The 20,105-nt window shown below is 40.2% G+C and overlaps 1 protein-coding gene across 3 annotated transcripts in view; it reads right to left on the bottom strand.

Moving 5' to 3' along the window:
- Nucleotides 1-20,105, bottom strand: part of BNIP2 (BCL2 interacting protein 2) — a 90,005-nt gene that overhangs the window by 48,769 nt on the left and 21,131 nt on the right. For all 3 annotated transcript variants that reach the window (XM_089652427.1, XM_089652428.1, XM_089652429.1), the window contains exons 2-3: nt 6,686-6,799; nt 3,390-3,457 (exon numbers count right to left, since the gene is read on the bottom strand). In XM_089652427.1, the coding sequence (XP_089508553.1) occupies nt 3,390-3,457; nt 6,686-6,799 (182 nt within the window). The remainder of the gene's footprint in view (nt 1-3,389; nt 3,458-6,685; nt 6,800-20,105) is intronic.

The raw sequence follows: 20,105 nt of genomic DNA, 5'->3' as shown, positions 1-20,105 counted from the left end.
ACACTGCGCTCACTGCTCTGTATTTCCTAAGCAACTAAACAGGCCTTGTTAAATGAACAATAGTCATTCATCTCTGTATCTCGGAGTACAGGATGGGCACCGGTATTCCCATGCATCTTCTGACTGCCAATGTCCACGTCACCATTTACCGATAATGCAGCTGAATTACAGATTCATTCATACTATATACAAAGGGGACTGTCATCAGTGTGGCAAAGCCTCTTTATGTGCTCAGGAAGTTCAGAGCAGTGAGATGTGTCTGCAAGATGCAGCTCACCACTCCTCTGAATGAGTCTTTAGTGAAACATGCAAGATTAGAACAAATCTTCATACATCTAAATGATCGCAAAGGCACTATTCCTGAACAATACCTTTGAAATTTAGAGACTTTACAGCCTCTATTATTCTTCAATCATTGGCATGCTTTGCCAACCACCAAACATCAGGGGTTGCAACTTAAAGAGGTTCTTAGGGACAAGTAAAAATATGACTGTAATCCTGTTGAGGGTACCTATTCCATGCTGTATGGCCTTTGGATTCTGATCTTAGCATGAGAGTCTTGAGCTTTGTGAATTGAAGAACACGGATATTAAACTGACTGAAAGGGAAATTGTAGCATGGTCCTAGAATTTACTGGCTATAGATGTCATATGAACTTCCAGGCCAACAGTCCTTCTCATCACAGTATAGGTTTCAGACATTATTTGATCCTCAGCTATCCTCAAGTCCTAGTTAAAGAATAACTTTTTGAGAGAAAAAAAAAACTGTCATTGACACCAGATGTGTTGGGACTGCATTGAGTGCCTATTCTAGCGCAGTTCCACTGTGTGCCAAGACAAAATGCCTTTTCTCCTGTGTGCTCAGTTCAAACCACTGCATTGCGGCGGTGTATGGGCAGTGCGTGCTGAAGGAAAAAAAAAAAAAAAAAAACGCTAAGAAAAAAAAAAAAAAAAAAGTACTGCATGCATGCACTTTTTTTTAGCACAGGGAAGTTCAAGGCAATCCACCACCTTGCACTGTGTGTGAGTTTATTGAACTTTACAAAATGTCTGTGTGACATTTCAATAAAGTTCATTCAATGAAGAAAATAAAAAATAAAATGGGGGTGAGCCGTGCAATGCACAAAGATTGGCGCATCAGCACTGGGGTGATCTGCCAAACCACACACCAGCTGCTGCTGGGTTTGATAAATTGAAAGAGCCAGTAGGATTTACATTATATTTATTTGGGGCATTTAAGAGAAAAAAGCTTTTCAGACATTAGAGGATGGGCATCAAGTAACAATTAGGGATGGACTGAAATTTCAGTGGCGGAAACGGTTTGACCGAAAAACACCCCTTTCGGCCGTCATGAAAAAAAGCACCGATACAGATGCAAAAAAAACACGCCGCTCGGTAGTTTTCAGCCTTACCTGAGAACCCATCGTACAATCCCGGCTCTGGTCATAGAGATTAGTGAAGGAAAGATGGCCTCCACTCATCTCTATGCCCTTGGAGGACCGTAGTGATGCCACTTCCGGTCATTTTATTTTTTTAAAAGCAGTAGATTAAGGCTTTTTTTGATCCAATGCTTTACAATGCAGAGGTGAGATGTAGGGTCTTATTGACCCTATAGCTCTCCATAAAAAGGACCTGTTACTAATTATTTCTATCCTAAGGGATGTTTGCATTCCTTGTGATAAGAATACATTTTTTTGATTTAAAAAGGGACAGTGCAAAAAAAATAAAAAAAATGTAAAGTGCTCGCACGTAGTGGTGAACGCATACGTAGGCCATGCCCACATGTATGTAAATGGTGTTCAAACCGCACACGAGTTATCGCCACAAACATCAAAGCAAGAGCAATAATTCTCGTACTAGACCTCGCTGTAAATTTTACACTGCTAACCTGCAGAAATTTTTAAAGCATCACCCATGGAGATTTATTTTTAAGTACCGCAGTTTCACGCCATTCCAAGAGCGTGCGCAATTTTAAAGCGTGACATTTTGGGTATCCATTTACTCGCCGTAACATTCTCTTTCATATTTTACAAAAAATTGGGGTATATATAGTTTTTTTTTTACTGAAAGTGTATGTTTTTCCAAAAATATATATTTATTTTTAAAAACTGCGCATTCCGGTTTTTGGCCAAATGCATATTGAATTTTCATTTTCGGCACCAGAATTTGCATTTCGGTGCACCACTAGTAGCAATCCAGCAGTCATATTCATGTGCCTGACAGATCCAAAACTTTTTTTGCAGTATGGGTTATACACACATGCAACATTTCTATCAACTTAAAAACAATCTAAAATTAAAGCCGTATTAAACCCAAAAGCAAACATTTATTATATTGAAACTTAACTTAGATGTGGTGGCTGCATTTGTTTTCTTTTTTAAGGTCCCTTGCACACTAGCAGACTGATCGGGTCCACCTGTCCATTGTTCAGGTGGACCCAATAAGACTCTCCAGTCTCCTTTATGGAGCGACGGGTGTAAACGGACATGTTTCCTTTTACACCTGCCTACATTCAATGCTATCTGCTAAAAACAGATGGATGGGGATCCGTTCCCCATCTGTCTTGTGGAACGTATCAGATTAGTCAGGTGTATATGGAGAGGTGGTCCATTTACATTCGACCACTCATAAAGAGTGAACTTTGTCTGCGTCCACTTTGTAGTAGTGGAATGGACACAGACCAGCCATCTGCCTGCTCAGTGGGGATCAGATCCCCTGCTGAGCAAGCGCAATGAAGCCTGCCCCATGTGGAAGGGGCCTTTGGCTTTCTTTCTTTTATTTTCACCTTAATACCTTGGTAATCTTGCCAGTAAGTCAGTTGCTTTTCAAAAGGAACAAACTTAACATTGAGAGGAGAGATTGCAAAGGTCCGCCCTTATTTATGTAAAACCTTTATCCTAAAACAGAAAAAAATGTTTGCTGTAATGGCTTATAAAAGTGTGAGCCGGATTTTGGCTTCAATTTGTTAGATGTATTAGCAAATTCAAATACACCAACGCTCCCCTTCCCCTGGACTGACAATGCTGCTCTCCAAAGGTGTTCTCATGCTCCTTCATATAGACTGGAGGCACGCTAATACAGGAGGTGTGTTACATACCACATCACAAGGTGAAAACCCGGGGGGGGGGGGGGGGGACTAAAAAAAAAAGAAAAGAAAAAACTAAAGACAGCCACCACATATTAGGATTGTTAAGTTGCAATATATTAAATTTTTGGTTTGAGCTTTATTACTACTTTAAACTGTAATAAACTGTAATAACTGAAAAGTCATATTTACCAGACACATCAGCTAAATATGAAAACAAACCTAACAAACATATGGGAAAACCTTTATATATTTTCCCATGTTTATGATGTTCTGTACAATTTATAAAAGTAAAGAACTCTTACCTGGTCTGCCCTCTCTGTCTGTTCCAGAGAAGTAATCCCCTTCTATATGGTCATCTTCTGGAAGCGGCCTGGATAACATAGGACAACTATCATCATAAAACCATACGCGGCCACCAATAATGTCAGCAGTTCTTCCCATTATTTGCAGAACACAGAAATAAACCGAAATCTATAAATACCAGTATGGCTCTGTGAACACGGACTGAATACATCTGTCCACCTGGTGCTGCCATTGCTTTTAGACAAAGTACACAGCCACATAACATTTAAATGTGCAAAGAACAGTAAGGCTTCTTTCACACAGGCATCCTGTCTGGATCCGCCTGTCAGTTTTCAGGGTGAACCTAATAGCAAGCTCCATATTAGTCTATGGGTGGGCAGATGAAAAGGACCTCAGTCTGTCTAGGTCAAATACGGGCCTAAATGTGACAGACTGCACACATCCAGCCATGATCCAGCCATCTAACAGATCTAACATGGGTCAGGAAAGCTCCAGTTTTTAAATGTAGCGAACCAAAAAAAAAAACCACAGACACTCCAAAACATCTATTCTGATTTAGCAGAGGGTCTGTTCATGGATTGCTTTTTGATTCAGTTGGGCACAGCCCGTGCAAAAGGGGCCTAAGACATCTTATATATACACAAGTTTATGTGTACTTTACTACAAAATCCATTTCAAAGCCTGCTGATAAAATCTAACAATGCATACAATTAACTGAGAAATGTATTTTTGGTAAGGGGGGTAAAGAGGGGGAAACAAAAGAAACATTTTGTTGGAATTGAAGTTAAAGTATCTTCATCACTGCCCAGGCACTCATTTTAACATGATGCAAACATCTATCCTCCTGGCTAGGAGCCAGAGGACCAAAATAAAAACAAACAGTGTGGTCAGATCACACTAGTGAAATGCAAGGACAACTACATAGTGGTTGGAAAGTCTACATGAAAAAATTCCGGCTTATGTTGTGGTAAAGGACTACCGGTATATTTTTTTTCCCAAAAAAAAAAGGAAATCAATACTTACCTGCTGTGTGCAATGGTATTGCACAGAACAGCTTCTTACTTCCTCTTCTGGGGTCCCCCACCAGTGTTCCTAACTCCTCCCTCTTCTGCAAGTGCTCCCACAGCAAGTCAGCAGCTATGAGGGGCACTCGGTGGACGCGCTCCTGAACCAGGATGTGTGCGTCAATAGACGCACACACAGTGCAGGTCGACCCCACCCCAATCCCTGCTCCCTCCTCACAGGATTCGATTGACAGCAGCAGACTGTGTCCTGTGAGAAGAGTGCTGTTGAAGGCAACCACAGCACTGGATCAGGAGAGGACTCAGCTAAGTGCTTGGTGGGGCGATACAAACATTGGGACTTTTTTTTTTTTACCTTTTAATGCAGGAAAGTAAGAACATTTGTGACTTTAGAACCACCTTAAAATGGCACTACAAGAACTACTGTAGATGGTGGGTCTAACCCCAACAGTAGAGTACCTCAGCGGATATGAAAGAGTAGAGTGGTGACTATTCAACAATTAGGCCGCTGTAAAAAGAAAGTGAATATACTTACGCTTCCAGACTGCCTTCTATTTAAAAGTGACCCTGTGAAAAACAGGATCACCTTATGTACTTCTGACAAAAAAAAAAATTCTCTTCGACCTCATCACATTTTTTGATGCCAATATTATAGGAGAATTATTTTAAAAACATAGGCATTTTTCTAAAAAAGCATCGCAAACATTGATAGCTGCATTATTCTCATCACTCAACTTGTAGAACTCACAGGAACCCTTAAATAAAAAATAAAGCTGAGAAAATAAGAGACTTGTGAAGCAAATCAATTGGTGCTTTCAATTCAAATAAAACAAGGAATCTTATTCTTGTGTCTTGCAGTATGTCTTTGGCCAGCTGAAAATTGTTATATGTATGCCATGAACAAAAAAAAAAAAAATTTCTACAGCTTTAGTGACCTAACTTGTAATGAAATATGTTCCACATCATGCAGGCTGCTGGATCCTGTAGAACTCCTCTGCAGAGTGCCTAAAGTTTTTAGCTAAACCTCAAGTGGTTGGAAAGTGTTTTTTGAAAATACCAAACAGGTTATACTTACTTGTTCTGTGCAATGGTTTTGCCCACAGTGGCCCTGAACCTCCTCTTATGGGGTCCCCTGCAGATGCTCTTGGCTCCTCCTCTTCTCCAAGTGCCCCGACAGTAACTTGCTTGCTATGGGGGCACTCATGGCCTCGATCCCAAACTGGGCTATGTGCATCTATAGACACACAGCACAGCTCGGCCCCACCCCCTCCTCAAGATTTGACTGATAGCAGCAGGAGCCAATGGCTCTCTTTGCTGCAAAGTTTCCTGTGAGAAGAGGGAAAAAAAAAAAAAAAAAGAGCAGAGAAGAGCTGCTACAGATGAGCACAGCACTGGATCGAGATCGGAGTCGGGTAAGGGATTAAGTGGAGGAGAGAGAGAGCAGCTTTTATAAGTTTTTTTTACCTTAAAGCAAAGAATTCACTAAAAGGTGAAAAAAAAAAAAACCTTTTTGCCTCTATAACTACTTTTAGCTTTGAGATTCTCTCTCCAATAAATGCACATCCCTCCAGGTTGTCTCTAAAAATATTGCAAGTACAGGAAAACACCCATTGATTTTGCTGGAAAATACAGCATGCTCACAATTTTCTATAGTGAACTGACACTTCCTTTGCTGAACAGAATTGCCAAAAAGCATTGTCAGCACTGCCCAATTCTAGACTATAGAGCACCTAACCCTTGTCTTCTATCCATGGATGTGTACTGTAGTCAAGCAGAGAAGAACAAAGGCAGGGCTGATACCACTGCTTGAGAGTTCAGTGAACAAGCAGCATTGTGATGTCAACCAGGATTTTGAAAGCTTGCTGGATTTCTGCCAGGATCAGGTATTTTTCTATGCTCCCAGCAGTTGTAAAGAGACAAAACTCGGGTTAATGTACATGTATTGAAAAAAATGGAGCAAACATTATTTTTGCTCTGACGTACATTTGAACTCATCAAGGATGCTCCAGTCTAGCGAGCAATCACACGAATCTCTGTGCATACACATGCACATTGATTCTGTTCACATGATGTTGTTTATTACTAAATGCTGATCTGGCTCATCTTTCCATTCCTGCAATGAAATGAAGATAAATTAAACCATACATCATTCTTGAACACTGTTGGAAAAAGAGAACAGGTACAAAAAAAAAAAAAACACTATTTCCAATAAAGATATTAAAATAGAATACTACTACAACATATGCAAACAATAGATACAAATATACAATTACCTTGGAAAGTCTTCATCCTGCCATTCCTCCTTAAACTCTACTCCTTCCATCCTCAGCCTTGCTTCTGTTGTAGTCACAGACTCCGGTCGCTCGAAGGATCCAGACTTGCTTTGGCTAAAAAAAACAAAAAACAAATAAATATAATGCTATATAAATACATTAAGGTGAATGTATCTAAACTAGAGCAGCCAGAATCTTGAGCAGCTGTGCACAGCTACCAATCGGATTCTATCTTCCATTTTCAAAACTTAACTGAACAAGCTGAAGATAGAAACTGATTCGTTGCTATGCACAGCTGGTCCAGGTTCAGTCTCATACGGTCCTATATTGTCATATAGTTAGCCACAAGCATGGCCTGCCACTGCAGATTTAGGCCTCTTGCACACAGGCGTTCTGTATGTCCTTTTTTCATCTGTCTGTTTATGGATGAAAAACAGACACCCATGTATTGCTATGGACTAGTGGATGTAAATGGATGATCATCTGTTTACATCCGTTAATGTCCGTATCTATTAACATCTGTTTTTTTTAACGAAAGAAAACCCTATTTTTCTTCCGGGAAAAAATAAATAAATAAAAAAAAACGGAATGGCCAAAAAACTAATGTAAACTGATGAAAAAACGGATGTAAACTGATCCGTTTTTGTTTGGAAAAAATGTGACTGAACTGATGAAAAAATATGGAATGCCGGTGTGAAAGGGGCCTTACTCAAAAATGAACTACAAATAAGAGCAAAATTAGATCTCAGATAAGTCATATCCAAATCGATATTTTATGGTTAAATTTACAAACATTGCATCAGAAAAATAAGGAGGCTTTAGAGTCCCCTAAACCTATTGTCCTGCATAAGATATCCCAGCATTTGATCTTGGCCCAATAAGATTTGTGATAGCAACATTACGCCTTGTTCTCACAGGCTTCAATTTGTATAACAGCAGTGTACACAAGATTTTGCAAAGCAACCATAAAGCTTTTAATGAGCTTCAACCAGCCTGCTGACACCTGTAAGGAAAACTTTTACAGCACGTGTCAAAACACAAGGCTCAATTTCATGTGGCCTGTACACCTCTCATGCAGCAGCCGTACCCCCTTGTCTCAAGCTCCCCCTCCTTGTCAGAGAGGATGGGGGACATCTGCTTATAATTATGAGAATACTACAATACTATGCCACTTGGGGGGGGCAGTAAAAACGTGAGCCATATTTTTATCAACACCCGATTGCCTTCCCCCAACTTAAGGTGCAATAGGCAATGAAAGGGGGTGTTTACATTCCGCAGTAGCGATGCTTCATGCCCACAGCAAGAACTACCTGTCATGTAGCGATTTGGTGGGTTTCAAGTCCACCGAATGTGAACATTTGGGCGAATGGGGAAGTGCCACAAATGCCTCACAATCGCATGCAATGCACATGGTTGTGGCGCATCTTGTCAGCAGAAAAGGGGTTAAAACAGGTGCTGCAGAAGCATCACATCGCATCCGCAACCACTTGTCAATCGTCTTTGAAAATGGGATTTTTGTTACTCACCATAAAATCCCTCTCTGAGTTAACTGTGGGACACAGCTCTTCTGAAACTTGACCATAGGGTTGTAGCGCCACCTACAGGAGTAGGACACTAGGCAGAAAAAACACAGCACCGCCTATGGGCAGTCCTAACTGGTATACAACCCCCTCACTGCTATAGGCAAGCCAGTTAATTACAAGGCAGTGTTAGAAGAATAAACTCCAATAAAGGGGGGGTGCGGCGTCTGTCAATGAACTCAGAGAAAGGGATTTTACGATAGGTAACAAAAATCCCATTTTCTCTTATGTTCACTGATGTACACAGCTCTTCTGAATCTTGTCCATAGGTACATCCCAAAGCAGTGCTTCAACGAGGTGTAGGCAAACAACACCCACTCTAGTAATCAGGCAAATGTGCCAACCACCCAAAACAACCCCAAAAGACACAACAAGGAGCCTGAAACAGCAGCCTGCAAAACTTTGCAGCTTAAAGTGCTACTAAACCCCAGGACCCTGCATTTGCTCTATCTGGTCTCCCACAGTACATGGAAATGCAATTATTTTAGTAAATACAAACTGCTAAATACCTTTTCTCATGAGACATTAGAGCAGTCTTGTGACTTCTATCAGTGTCCAGCAGAGCACAGTCTTGTGACTTCTATTAGTGTCTAGCAGAGCACATGTTAAAGCTTGTTGTAGTTTTCATTTTGCTCTTGGAGGATGCAGGACCCCTGACCTCTGTCTGGACAGTGTCGATTGGCCCTATGCTGATCAAATGCACTCTCACAAGAAAAAAAAACCCTCTCTAGCAATACACACCAAACTGAGCATGTGCAGAGTGACTCCACGTGATATGTCTTATCAGGAGATAAGAGGGGGGCACTAGGAGGAGTATCAGAGAAGTCAGGATCAAAAAACCTTTTTACACAGTGCAGAGGATTAACCCCTTAGGTTCCACCATAAGTATAACAAGCATGCTTTACTGCAAACGCATTAATTTTACTGCTGTGGGTTTAGTAACACTTTAAAACAAGCAACAAGATGTCAACATACCCTAGCAAGGAGGGGGGTTATATATCAGCTAGGACTGCCCATAGGCATTGCTGTGTTTTTTATTGCCTAGTACCCTACTCCTGTAGGTGGCGCTATAACCCTATGGTCAAGATTCAGAAGAGCCGTGTCCATCAATGAACTTAAAAGAAAAGTGGTTGGAATGCAGATCACTCTGAAGAGGACCGGTAGATTTAAAACACATATCTAAATCTACCCTAACACAGATCTTAATTGGAGTGCTGACTGTGAACATAGTTCAGCGATGCTTTGAAAACCTTTTAAAGTGTACCTGTCCCCCACAACAGTAAAAATGCATGGTGCATACACCTCCCAATGCTGCTACCAAAACACGATAGTCCTCTGTTAAATCAAACGATCAAGTGGCATCCCTTTCGATCAGCAAGACATCCCTGAATAGATCTCCTGCTGAATCGAAGAACACAACAATGTCACTGTTGTGATATCCGTATCTGTTCAGTTTTTTCCGCCAGCTTGTAACAGAGCCATGCTGGGATTAAGGGCAGGCAGATGAAAATGGACATGCATTCATTTAAATCCTTTAACCTCCAATCCGTTATGTTCAGGTCTGACTAAACAGAAAAGAATGCAAACCTAAATCAGTTTTTTTTTAGGCCTCAACAAACCACTAGGTAATTGGATGTAAATAGATGCACGTATGTATGCACAGTCTGCCGGCTATACAATAGGTTAATTTAACTCTTAACTTTGCCAGATGTGATTTAATATAGACAGAAACATGTACACTTTGAACTCACGTGACTGATATATAGGTAGCTGAAGTTGTATACAAATCTTATTTCCTGTCAAGCTTGAGTTCATAATCGCGTCTCCATACCAGCCAATAAGGATGCTCATGGCATTAAAGCGCTGATAGGAAAACTCATGTAGCATGAAGAGGTGGGGCTAAGTAGATCTGTGCACCAACATCAGCTGTCTGTAGATTTGGATTTACTTTTTGTTTGGTGACCCAATAAATAGAAATGTGCTAAAGACAGTGTCTTGCTGCTCATAGCAACTAGAGATGAGCGAATCGAACCTGGCGAAGTGGAATTCGTTTCGAATTTCAGGAAAAATTCGATTCGCATCGAATCCGAATTTTAGCAAACTTCGGGTGCACGAATCGAATTTTTCCCGATCAGCCGGCAAAAGTGTCACTGCAGAGAGCTCCGCTATTTCTGACAGTTCTGACAGTTCATTTACAGCGGTTGAAACATTGTATCTATTTGTTTCCATTTAGGATACAGATGTTTTTATTCGGAAATAAATAGATACAATGTTTCAACCGCTGTAAATGTGAAGGAACTGTCAGAGAACTGTCAGAAATAGCGGAGCTCTGCAGATACACTTTTTGCTGTACTGGAATACTTCTTTTCATTCTTCTTCTTCTTTTCATTCTTCTTCTTTTCATTCTTCTTCTCATTCTTCTTCTCATTCTTCTTCTTATTCTTTTCATTCTTCTTCTTTTCATTCTTCTTTTCATTCTTCTTCTTCGTCGTGCCCCATGACTGCCCAAATGAGTGAAGTGTGCGGTGATTCTAAGATCGACGGCACTCATCTGCATGTCATACTGACTGACAGTATTATTTCTCTTCCCCAGCAGACTCCAAGGGCATTTAAATTAAAGGTACAGTGTTCTGCACTAATATAAAGGCTCTCTGAAGCCTAGAAACCCTTTAAATAAGTTAAATTCGCGGTGAATAAATTCGCATCGAATCGAATTTCTCCCGCAAATTCGGCGAATCAGCCGAATCGAATTTTTGAATAATTCGCTCATCTCTAATAGCAACCAAACCAGCTTTCACAAATCAGGCCTATTCATTAAATGTCGTTGGAGGGGTGGTCAGACACATTTAGCCTCATATGCCTCTTATGACAACAGTCACACAACATTATTTAGTCTTCAGTGGTTTTAGCTTTTATCCTGTTGAGAATTATCAGTATACATTGAGAGAGACTGTCCCTACACAGTGTTAAGAACTCTAGACTGTAAACTTGCAGTTCTATTGTTCTTGCTACATTTTGTTAACCACTTCCATACTGGGCACTTTTACCCCCTTCCTGCCCAGGCCAATTTTCAGGTTTCAGAGTTTTCACACTTTCAATGACAATTGCACAGTCATGCAACACTGTACCCAAACTAAAATTTTATAATTTTGTCCACACAACTAGAGATTTCTTTTTGTGATATTTAATCACCACTGGGGTTTTTATGTTTTGCTAAATTAACAAAAAAAAAAAGACTGAAAATTTTAACAAAAAAAAAAAACGTTTGTTTTTGTTAAAAAAGTTTGCAAATCAATAATTGTTCTTAATACATTTAGGCCAAGATGTATTCTGTTACATTTCTTTGGTGAAAATAACCCAAATCAGTATTTATTTAGTTTGTAGGAAAGTTATAGAGTTCACAAACTATGGGATATATCTGAAAATTGATCAATCCTGAATTACTGACGGCCAATCTAATTTCTTGAGGCTCAAAAATGTCAGAACAGTACAGATATCCCCCAAATGACCCCTTTATGCAAAGTAGACAGTCTGAAGTATTCATAAGAGGCATGACGAGTTTTTTGAAGTTGTAATTTTTTTGTCATAAAGAAATGTAAAAAAAAATTTCACAAATTTTTTTTTTTTTACATACTGCCACCAGTGCAGTACAGCGTCATCATTAAGACTGGTTTGGCGGTGATCAGGGACACGGACTGGTGACAGTGCGAAAAAAAAATTTCTTTTTCTTTTCAATTAAGATATTTTTTTTTTCATATTACACTATGACCAAATAATGTTACCATAGTAACATTGTACTACTTTGGAGAAGTGATCAGTATTTTTTTTTTTTTTTTTTTTTTTTTTTTTACACAATTTGATTGCTTATAGCAAAGAATTAAAAAATGAACATGAGCATCAGATTTTCATTTTAGATTCATCTGGGAACAGTTCAAGCTTGTCATTAATTTCAGTCATTTACAGTCAGGTCCATAAATATTGGGACATCAACACAATTCTAACATTTTTCGCTCTATACACCACCACAATGGATTTGAAATGAAACAAACAAGATGTGCTTTAACTGCAGACTGTCAGCTTTAATTTGATTTAATTCCAAATCAGGTGAACGGTGTAGGATTTACAACAGTTTACATATGTGCCTCCCACTTGTTAAGAGACCAAAAGTAATGGGACAGAATAATCATAAATCAAACTTTCACTTTTTAATACTTGGTTGCAATTCCTTTGCAGTGAATTACAGCCTGAAGTCTGGAACGCATAGACATCACCAGACGCTGGGTTTCATCCCTGGTGATGCTCTGCCAGGCCTCTACTGCAACTGTCTTCAGTTCCTGCTTGTTCTTGGGGCATTTTCCCTTCAGTTTTGTCTTCAGCAAGTGAACTGCATGCTCAATCGGATTCAGGTCAGGTGATTGACTTGGCCATTGCATAACATTCCACTTCTTTCCCTTAAAAAAACTCTTTGGTTGCTTTTGCAGTATGCTTTGGGTCATTGTCCATCTGAACTGTGAAGCGGCGTCCAATGAGTTCTGGTACAAGTTGATCTTGGTCTCATCTGTCCATAGGATGTTGTTCCAGAACTGTGAAGGCTTTTTTAGATGTCGTTTGGCAAACTCTAATCTGGCCTTCCTGTTTTTGAGGCTCACCAATGGTTTCCATCTTGTGGTGAACCCTCTGTATTCACTCTGGTGAAGTATTCTCTTGATTGTTGACTGACACACATACACCCATCTCCTGAGAGTGTTCTTGATCTGGCCAACTGTTGTGAAGGGTGTTTTGTTCACCAGGGAAAGAATTCTTCGGTCATCCATCACAGTTGTTTTCTGTGGTCTTCTGGTGTTGCTGAGCTCACCGGTGCGTTCCTTCTTTTAAGGAATGTTCCAAACAGTTGTTTTGGCCACGCCTAATGTTTTTGCTATCTCTCTGATGGGTTTGTTTGTTTTTTCAGCCTAATGATGGCTTGCTTCACTGATAGTGACAGCTCTTTGGATCTCATCTTGAGAGTTGACAGCAACAGATTCCAAATGCAATTAGCACACTTGAAATGAACTCTGAACCTTTTATCTGCTCATTGTAATTGGGATAATGAGGGAATAACACACACCTGGCCATGGAACAGCTGAGAAGCCAATTGTCCCATTACTTTTGGTCCCTTAACAAGTGGGAGGCACATATCCAAACTATTATAATTCCTACACCGTTCACCTGATTTGGATGTAAATACCCTCAAATTAAAGCTGACAGTCTGCAGTTAAAGCACATCTTATTTGTTTCATTTCAAATCCATTGTGGTGGTGTATAGAGCCAAAAATGTTAGAATTGTGTTGATATCCCATTATTTATGGACCTGACTGTATGTTGTCTTTTGTAGCGATAAAATGACTGTGAAATTGATTTTTTTTTTTAAAATCAAAGCAATAAAACAAAAGTGTATATAGTGCCAACAGTTTGCTCAGCGCTTTACAATATAACGGGAGACAATACAGTTCAATACAAAAGGGTTAGGAGGGCCCTGCTCCTTGGAGATTACAATCTAAGAGCATACATCAAGGCTTGACAGCCAGGTTGCCATGGACACTAGAAAATGCGTCCTGGGCTTTTGTCAGCCCATTCACTGCCCTATTGATCTGGGTCTCTGCCCTCCTCAAACCAGAGGTCATTGCCTTACTCTCCTCAGCTCAGCCTCACTTTCACTGGGCCGGCTGTGCCTAGTACAAGGCCTTGTAAAGGATTCCTGAGTGCAGGAGAGGGATGGGATTGCAGTGCGGTGGGCGAGGCCTACACTCACGTCCCACATTGACTCCCTCGGGTGCTCGCCTAGAAGCGCAGAATGCAGTGGGGCCACCCATGTGGTGCCAGAGAGGGACGAAGTTTGGGGATGTGAGGCACGGATGCTCTGAATGGAGAAACTGGGCAGAGGAGGTAGTTTAGATGGTGGGGGATTGACATCCTGATCTGGAGTTCAAGTCCCAGCTCCATTCTGGCCTTTCCCTCCTCACCTCAGTCTCTCTGCTTTCCTAGCAAAAGATGACCATACTAGACAAGAGAGAACAGCATGGTCAGTTTTCTGGCTGTGCTGGGAGCCAATTTAACGATCAGGCATGTTGCTGACACACCTTGAGTTGAAAGTGAACACTGTGGTTGAACAAATGTTGCAAAACTGAAAGTATGTGATATGTCAATGTGGATATGTCAACATTGGTTTCTCTGCAAAACAGAAAATTAATGAGTTGGTCCAAATGTGTGTGTCTGTTAGTTCTAAACTGAATCTTGTTTGCGTTCATCCTGGCTGCAAGGCGATTTTGCTTTTTAAAAACAATACCGATCAGTGGGGAGAGGGTCTTTTAATACAGCTTAACTGGAAACATTGAAAATCCACAAATCCTTTAAATAGTGTGCTTAGGGGATGTCTTAAAGCTGCATGTGACATCACAAAACAGTACAATTTAACCCTTTATTTCACCAAACATTCCACACACAGGGTACAAATTCATTCATTTTTTTCAACTATTAATTAAAATTGTATGTAGCATTAGCTACATACTTTCTACAGCAGCGATACAAGGGGCTTCCCATCCTCTGCACTGAACAAAATCAGGTTGGGCTGAGCACTGAAACTTGTTTTTGAGTGGCTGAGGTGGAGAGGTGGAGAGGGGGGCAGGTTACATCAAAATCTCCACATCAAATCAATCAGGAAGCCTTGCATTCATGCATAAAAACAATCGATTTCATGTGAAAGGCTGAACAACACTCATTCTACTGAAATAAACATATTCCAGCAAAAATGTTACATCTGACTGCAAAGACAGGTTACATTTCCTGCAAAATATTGGGTCGAACAGAAAAATACACTTTCACACACACAAAAAATTTTTTTTTTTTTTTTTTAAACGCACACACACTAATCTATTCGTAAGGGTGCAATTTGCATATATTGTGCAAATGTTGAAATTTGCCACACAGTGAATCAGTTTTAAATAAAATCCTAAAGTAGACCATGGATAGGTAAATCTCTCCAAAGGGACAAAAACAAAAAATAATCCTTACGGAGGTTTATAACTCTGCCTTATGCTATCCAAAATGAAAAAAATGCCTATAGTTCCAAAAGAACAAGGTGTAATTTACACTGCTGTGTACAGTTTGTGATAGGTTTTACTACCACAGGCCAGAGTTGCAAAACCCGGATCAGTAGTTAAAATTATTTTTATCTTCAGGTACTAAAGGGTTGTAAAGTGCCCCTCCCCAATGCGGCTTGTTAAAAAAAAGGCCATTATATTACGTTATTCCAACACATTCTGCATTATGATTATGTCACACTCGCATCTTCCTTACTTTATTCCAGCCTTTGTAAAATTTGTGCTTCCTGGGATAAGCCTGTGCCATCATAAACTATTGTTTTCTGAGTCTGTAGTCCAATACACTTCTGACATTTCATATAGTCCTTTCTGAAACCTTGCGCATGCGCAATGGTTCCTTAGCCAAGCCTCATTCTAGTTCAGGCATTACTATAGCATTCGTATATATGCTGTGGCTCATCACCACTGCGATGTGCTCCTATGCCTACGTTTATACCTCCTGTGATGTTTAACACCACATGGGGTTTGGCAGGAAGGTCTGAATGATACTGTACTATTGCAGTATCCTAGTGCAGAGCAGATATGATGGTCACAGCATACTTCTCACTGGACTGAAGGCACAAAGAATGTACCATGAATCGGGGGAGAGATGAGCCAGTGAAGTCAATACTAAGAACAGGACAACTTACAAGCCAATGGAGCAAGCAAGGTGATATCTACATACAGCAACTAGAAGCGTTTCGTAATGCTGATTTATATGTGCAAAAGTTATGGGGGAGAGTTTACTACCACTTTGAGTGGTTAATACGAGTAAGCTAGAAACGGAAATACAGTGTGGAACCGAATGATTACATTTTGACTATAGATACACTTTTAAATGGATTTTTACTCAAACGCTACAAGCAAAAAAAAAAAAGGCTATGTGATGTGATTTTTCAGCAGAGGAAGACAAGAATGCAAATGGACAGGTCTTGCTCTTCAGAAGAGATCACATAACCATATTCCTAGGCCTTCAGGTATATGGCCAGTGTTAAAAAGGAGCCTGCAGCAACACTATTCCAGTAAATGCAAATATTTCACCGTTTCTATTACGGCTACTGATCAAAAAAAAATAGAAAATGAAATCATCATGTTCCTCTTTTGACATTATGCTTCTTACAATAAGTTTACATACTGGTGAGTCAGTAAAACATATCTACAATAAAAGAAAACCTTGTATACATACTGCATTTTGTTCATTATCCTGCAGAGGAAGGTACGATGGAAAGATCTGAAAAGCCACACAGCCTCCCAGAAGGAAAAAAGTACAGCCAATAGGGAAAGTACAGAACAATGAAGCTAGGCTTCAAACGAACTTATCAGTTGTACAGCTGTAAGACAGGAAACCACTGTAGGAAAACACTCATGCAGGTTTGGTTTGCTTACAAGGAAGCAGGAAGGCCGCTTAGCTATTTGACTACACTGTGAACTCTACATTTCTACGCAAACCTAAAGTGTTACTGAACAGTTTACCCCCTAGATAATGCAGCAGTCAGACATAAAACACTATAGTGGCCCAATATTACACAGCTCATGTCATCTACTTAAAAGAATGTGAAAGTAAAAAGCACAGTAAATTTGAAATGCTTAGTTGCAGTGTGTTCCTTTTTTCACAAAAGGCCAATACACCTTTGCACTTGCTAGAACATTCGACTAACCCAAGAGAGTCAAATTCCTAGCACGACCCCGTCCCTTCTTGTATGTCATAGCCCTCTCCTGTTCTGGAAGTGTTTCATTACTGTATGTGCTGTCCCTCCTCCTTCACCCCTCTCAATACCTCCCTTTATAATTAATTTCAGGTACTTACATAGCACCGTCAATTTAAGCAGTGCTTTTACATATATATTATATATATATTGTACATTCACATCAGTCCCTAACCCTCAAGGGGCGTACAATCTAAGGTCTATAACTTACAAGGGCCAATTTAGACAGGATCCAATTAACCTAACAGCATGTCATTGGAGTGTGGGAGGAAACCCACGCAGGCACAGGGAGAACATGCAAACTCCAGACAGGTGCTGCCATGGTTGGGATCGAACTAACGACCCTAGTACTGCCAGGCAGAAGTGCTAACCATTTAGCCATTATGCTGCCTATATATATAAAAAACATATGTAGCTGACTGGGGAAGGAGGAAAGGCAAATATTATAGAGCAGACACTCTCAACAAAAAGGTTCTTCCAGAGGTTTCTGGGGGTTCCTTGCACTGTGGCTAATTAAACTCCCATTCGATGGGGTCTTCAAAGATCTGGTCGATCATCACTTGGCAGAGCCAGCAGCATGACACCAATGATCTTTATTGATCATCCAATGATCTTTACAATTGTCTGTAAGGGTCCCATTCTAGCTACCATTGTAAAGGGGGCATTCTTCCCACTAACCACCAATGTAAGGGGCATTTTCGTAACGATCCCCAATGGACTAGTCCGATTACGGGCTGCTAGAGATGTGAAAATGCATGAGGAAACAAGGTTGAGAATGGCTGCTAAAAGCGTTCGCTGTGAGTCTGCTGGGGCTGCTGACATCACATACAATATGGCACTGCCCAGCAGCAGTCTCGTGGCTTTTGAATATCTGCAGAAGGCAGACAGGTAACCATGTATAAAATATATAAAAGCAGTAGTAAACTCTGCCCCTCAAGTGCTCATTATCAATGCAGTCAGTATGTTCAAGGTTTCCAATACATTCTGCCCAGTTAGTAACCCCTTGGGATGTCTCTTACTTGTATTTAGTGCAGTTTAGAAATTGTTCCTCCCCGTCTGAAGCCGGTGCCATGTTGATTACAGTCTTCCGTGTCTGCACCGCTTTGGGCTTCCACCATTTCTGTTCTCCCTATCGTAAATCTCATACTTGCGCAATCAGTTTATAGCCAAGCCTCGCGTTCGTTCATGATTACTATGGCAACCCTGTCCACACTAGTATAGTTTTCACTGCACAATTGAGGTAATAACATAACAGGTACAACATTTCTGATTGTTCATATAGGTGCCTCTTTTAGTACAGTGTCCCATGCAGTGTATACAGGCAATCCCCAACTCTCCTATACAACGATGTTTGCTCCCCCTGTGACGCTGCAAGTCACAATGGGTTAAACCACAAATTCGGAATGAACCTGTGCTCTTGCAGGATTACGGAGCAATGCTGCAAAGAGGACGTGATTGAGGAGTGGCATGATATCACAGGGACTAACGGCACGAGAAGCATGCAGTAAACAGGGGTCATTATACACATGCGCCGGTGACGTCATACAAGTAGACAGGAATGGATTGCAAGAAATGCAAGTAGCATAGAAGACATATAAAAGATAGCTATTTGCACAGTATGCTTTGCTTATTTAAATGCTTAAAAGTGTACTTTGGGAGTTTACCACCACTTTAAGTGAACGCATAATCTTAAGGTAAGATTTTTGCTGAAATTAATGTTCTGGCAATTTCATCCCACACTCCAAAGACATGCTGGTAGGTTAACTGGCTCCTGTTTAAATTGGCCCTAGTATGTGTATGTACAGTGGATATAAAAAGTCTAAACACCCCTGTTAAAATGTCAGGTTTCTGTGATGCAAGAAAAAAAAAAATGAGACAAAGATAAATAATTTCAGAACTTTTTCCACCTTTAATGTGACCTATAAACTGTACAACTCAGTTGAACAACAAACTGAAATCTATTAGGTGGAGGGAAGTAAAAATAGAAAAACTAAAATAATAATAATATGGTTGCATAAGTGTGCACACTCTTAAACTAATACTTTGTTGAAGCACCTTCTGATTTGATTACAGCAGTCTTTTTGGGTATGAGTCTATCAGCATGGCACATCTTGACTTGGCAATACTTGCCCACTCTTCTTTGCTAAAACACTCCAAATCTGTCAGATTGCGAGGGCATCTCCTGTGCACAGCTCTCTTCAGATCACCCCACAGATTTTCCATCGGATTCAGGTCTGGGCTCTGGCTGGGCCATTACAAAACTTTAATCTTCTTCTGGTGCAGCCATTCCTTTGTTGATTTGGATGTATGCTTTGGGTCATTGTCATGCTGAAAGATGAAGTTCCTCTTCATGTTCAGCTTTCTATCAGAAGCCTGAAGGTTTTGTGCCAATATTGACTGGTATTTGGAACTGTTCATAATTATAATACCTCCAAGAAAAAAACCTCAAGGTCTAAAGAAAACAATACATAGTCCGGGAGTCCCCAATCAAAAATTCTATGGCAAACCAAACTAAACTTTTGATTATTATGTGTATCTAAACATGAATTAATAGGCCGATGGTCAAGGAACTCAAACAACTTCTTTAATAAAAACACTGTTAAAACCATAAGAAAGCAAAACACAACACCACAATCCACAGATCTCACAAAATTCTCCCTTAGACATTTGGGGTGCATAACCGGACCCTGCATAAAATCACTAGAGTCCCATAATGACCAATACAGCTCCACATTGAAAGTTTCAAAATACAAGATGAAACACTTGTTAGGAAATATTTCTTAAATCACAGCTTGTTGTTTTTCCACATAAAGGATAAGTTGTGCAGGAGGAAAGTTATAGAAATATGATGCATTCCAGAGGAAGAGATTTTGAAATGCTCAACATAAATGTAGACCTCCCTCTTGCACTGTAAAGAAAACCTGATGGATCCTGAGAAGGTGATTGAAAACCCAGATGCAGGACCAGACCATGTGTAGTTCAGAGGAGGGGACAAAACGTATGGTAATGTAGATAA

This window comes from Staurois parvus, unplaced genomic scaffold (assembly GCF_062004578.1).
Source record: "Staurois parvus isolate SC_StPar_1 unplaced genomic scaffold, SC_StPar_1.0 ptg000682l, whole genome shotgun sequence".
In the NCBI taxonomy this organism is placed as follows: Eukaryota; Metazoa; Chordata; class Amphibia; order Anura; family Ranidae; genus Staurois; species Staurois parvus.
This window is presented reverse-complemented; position numbering and strand designations above follow the sequence as displayed.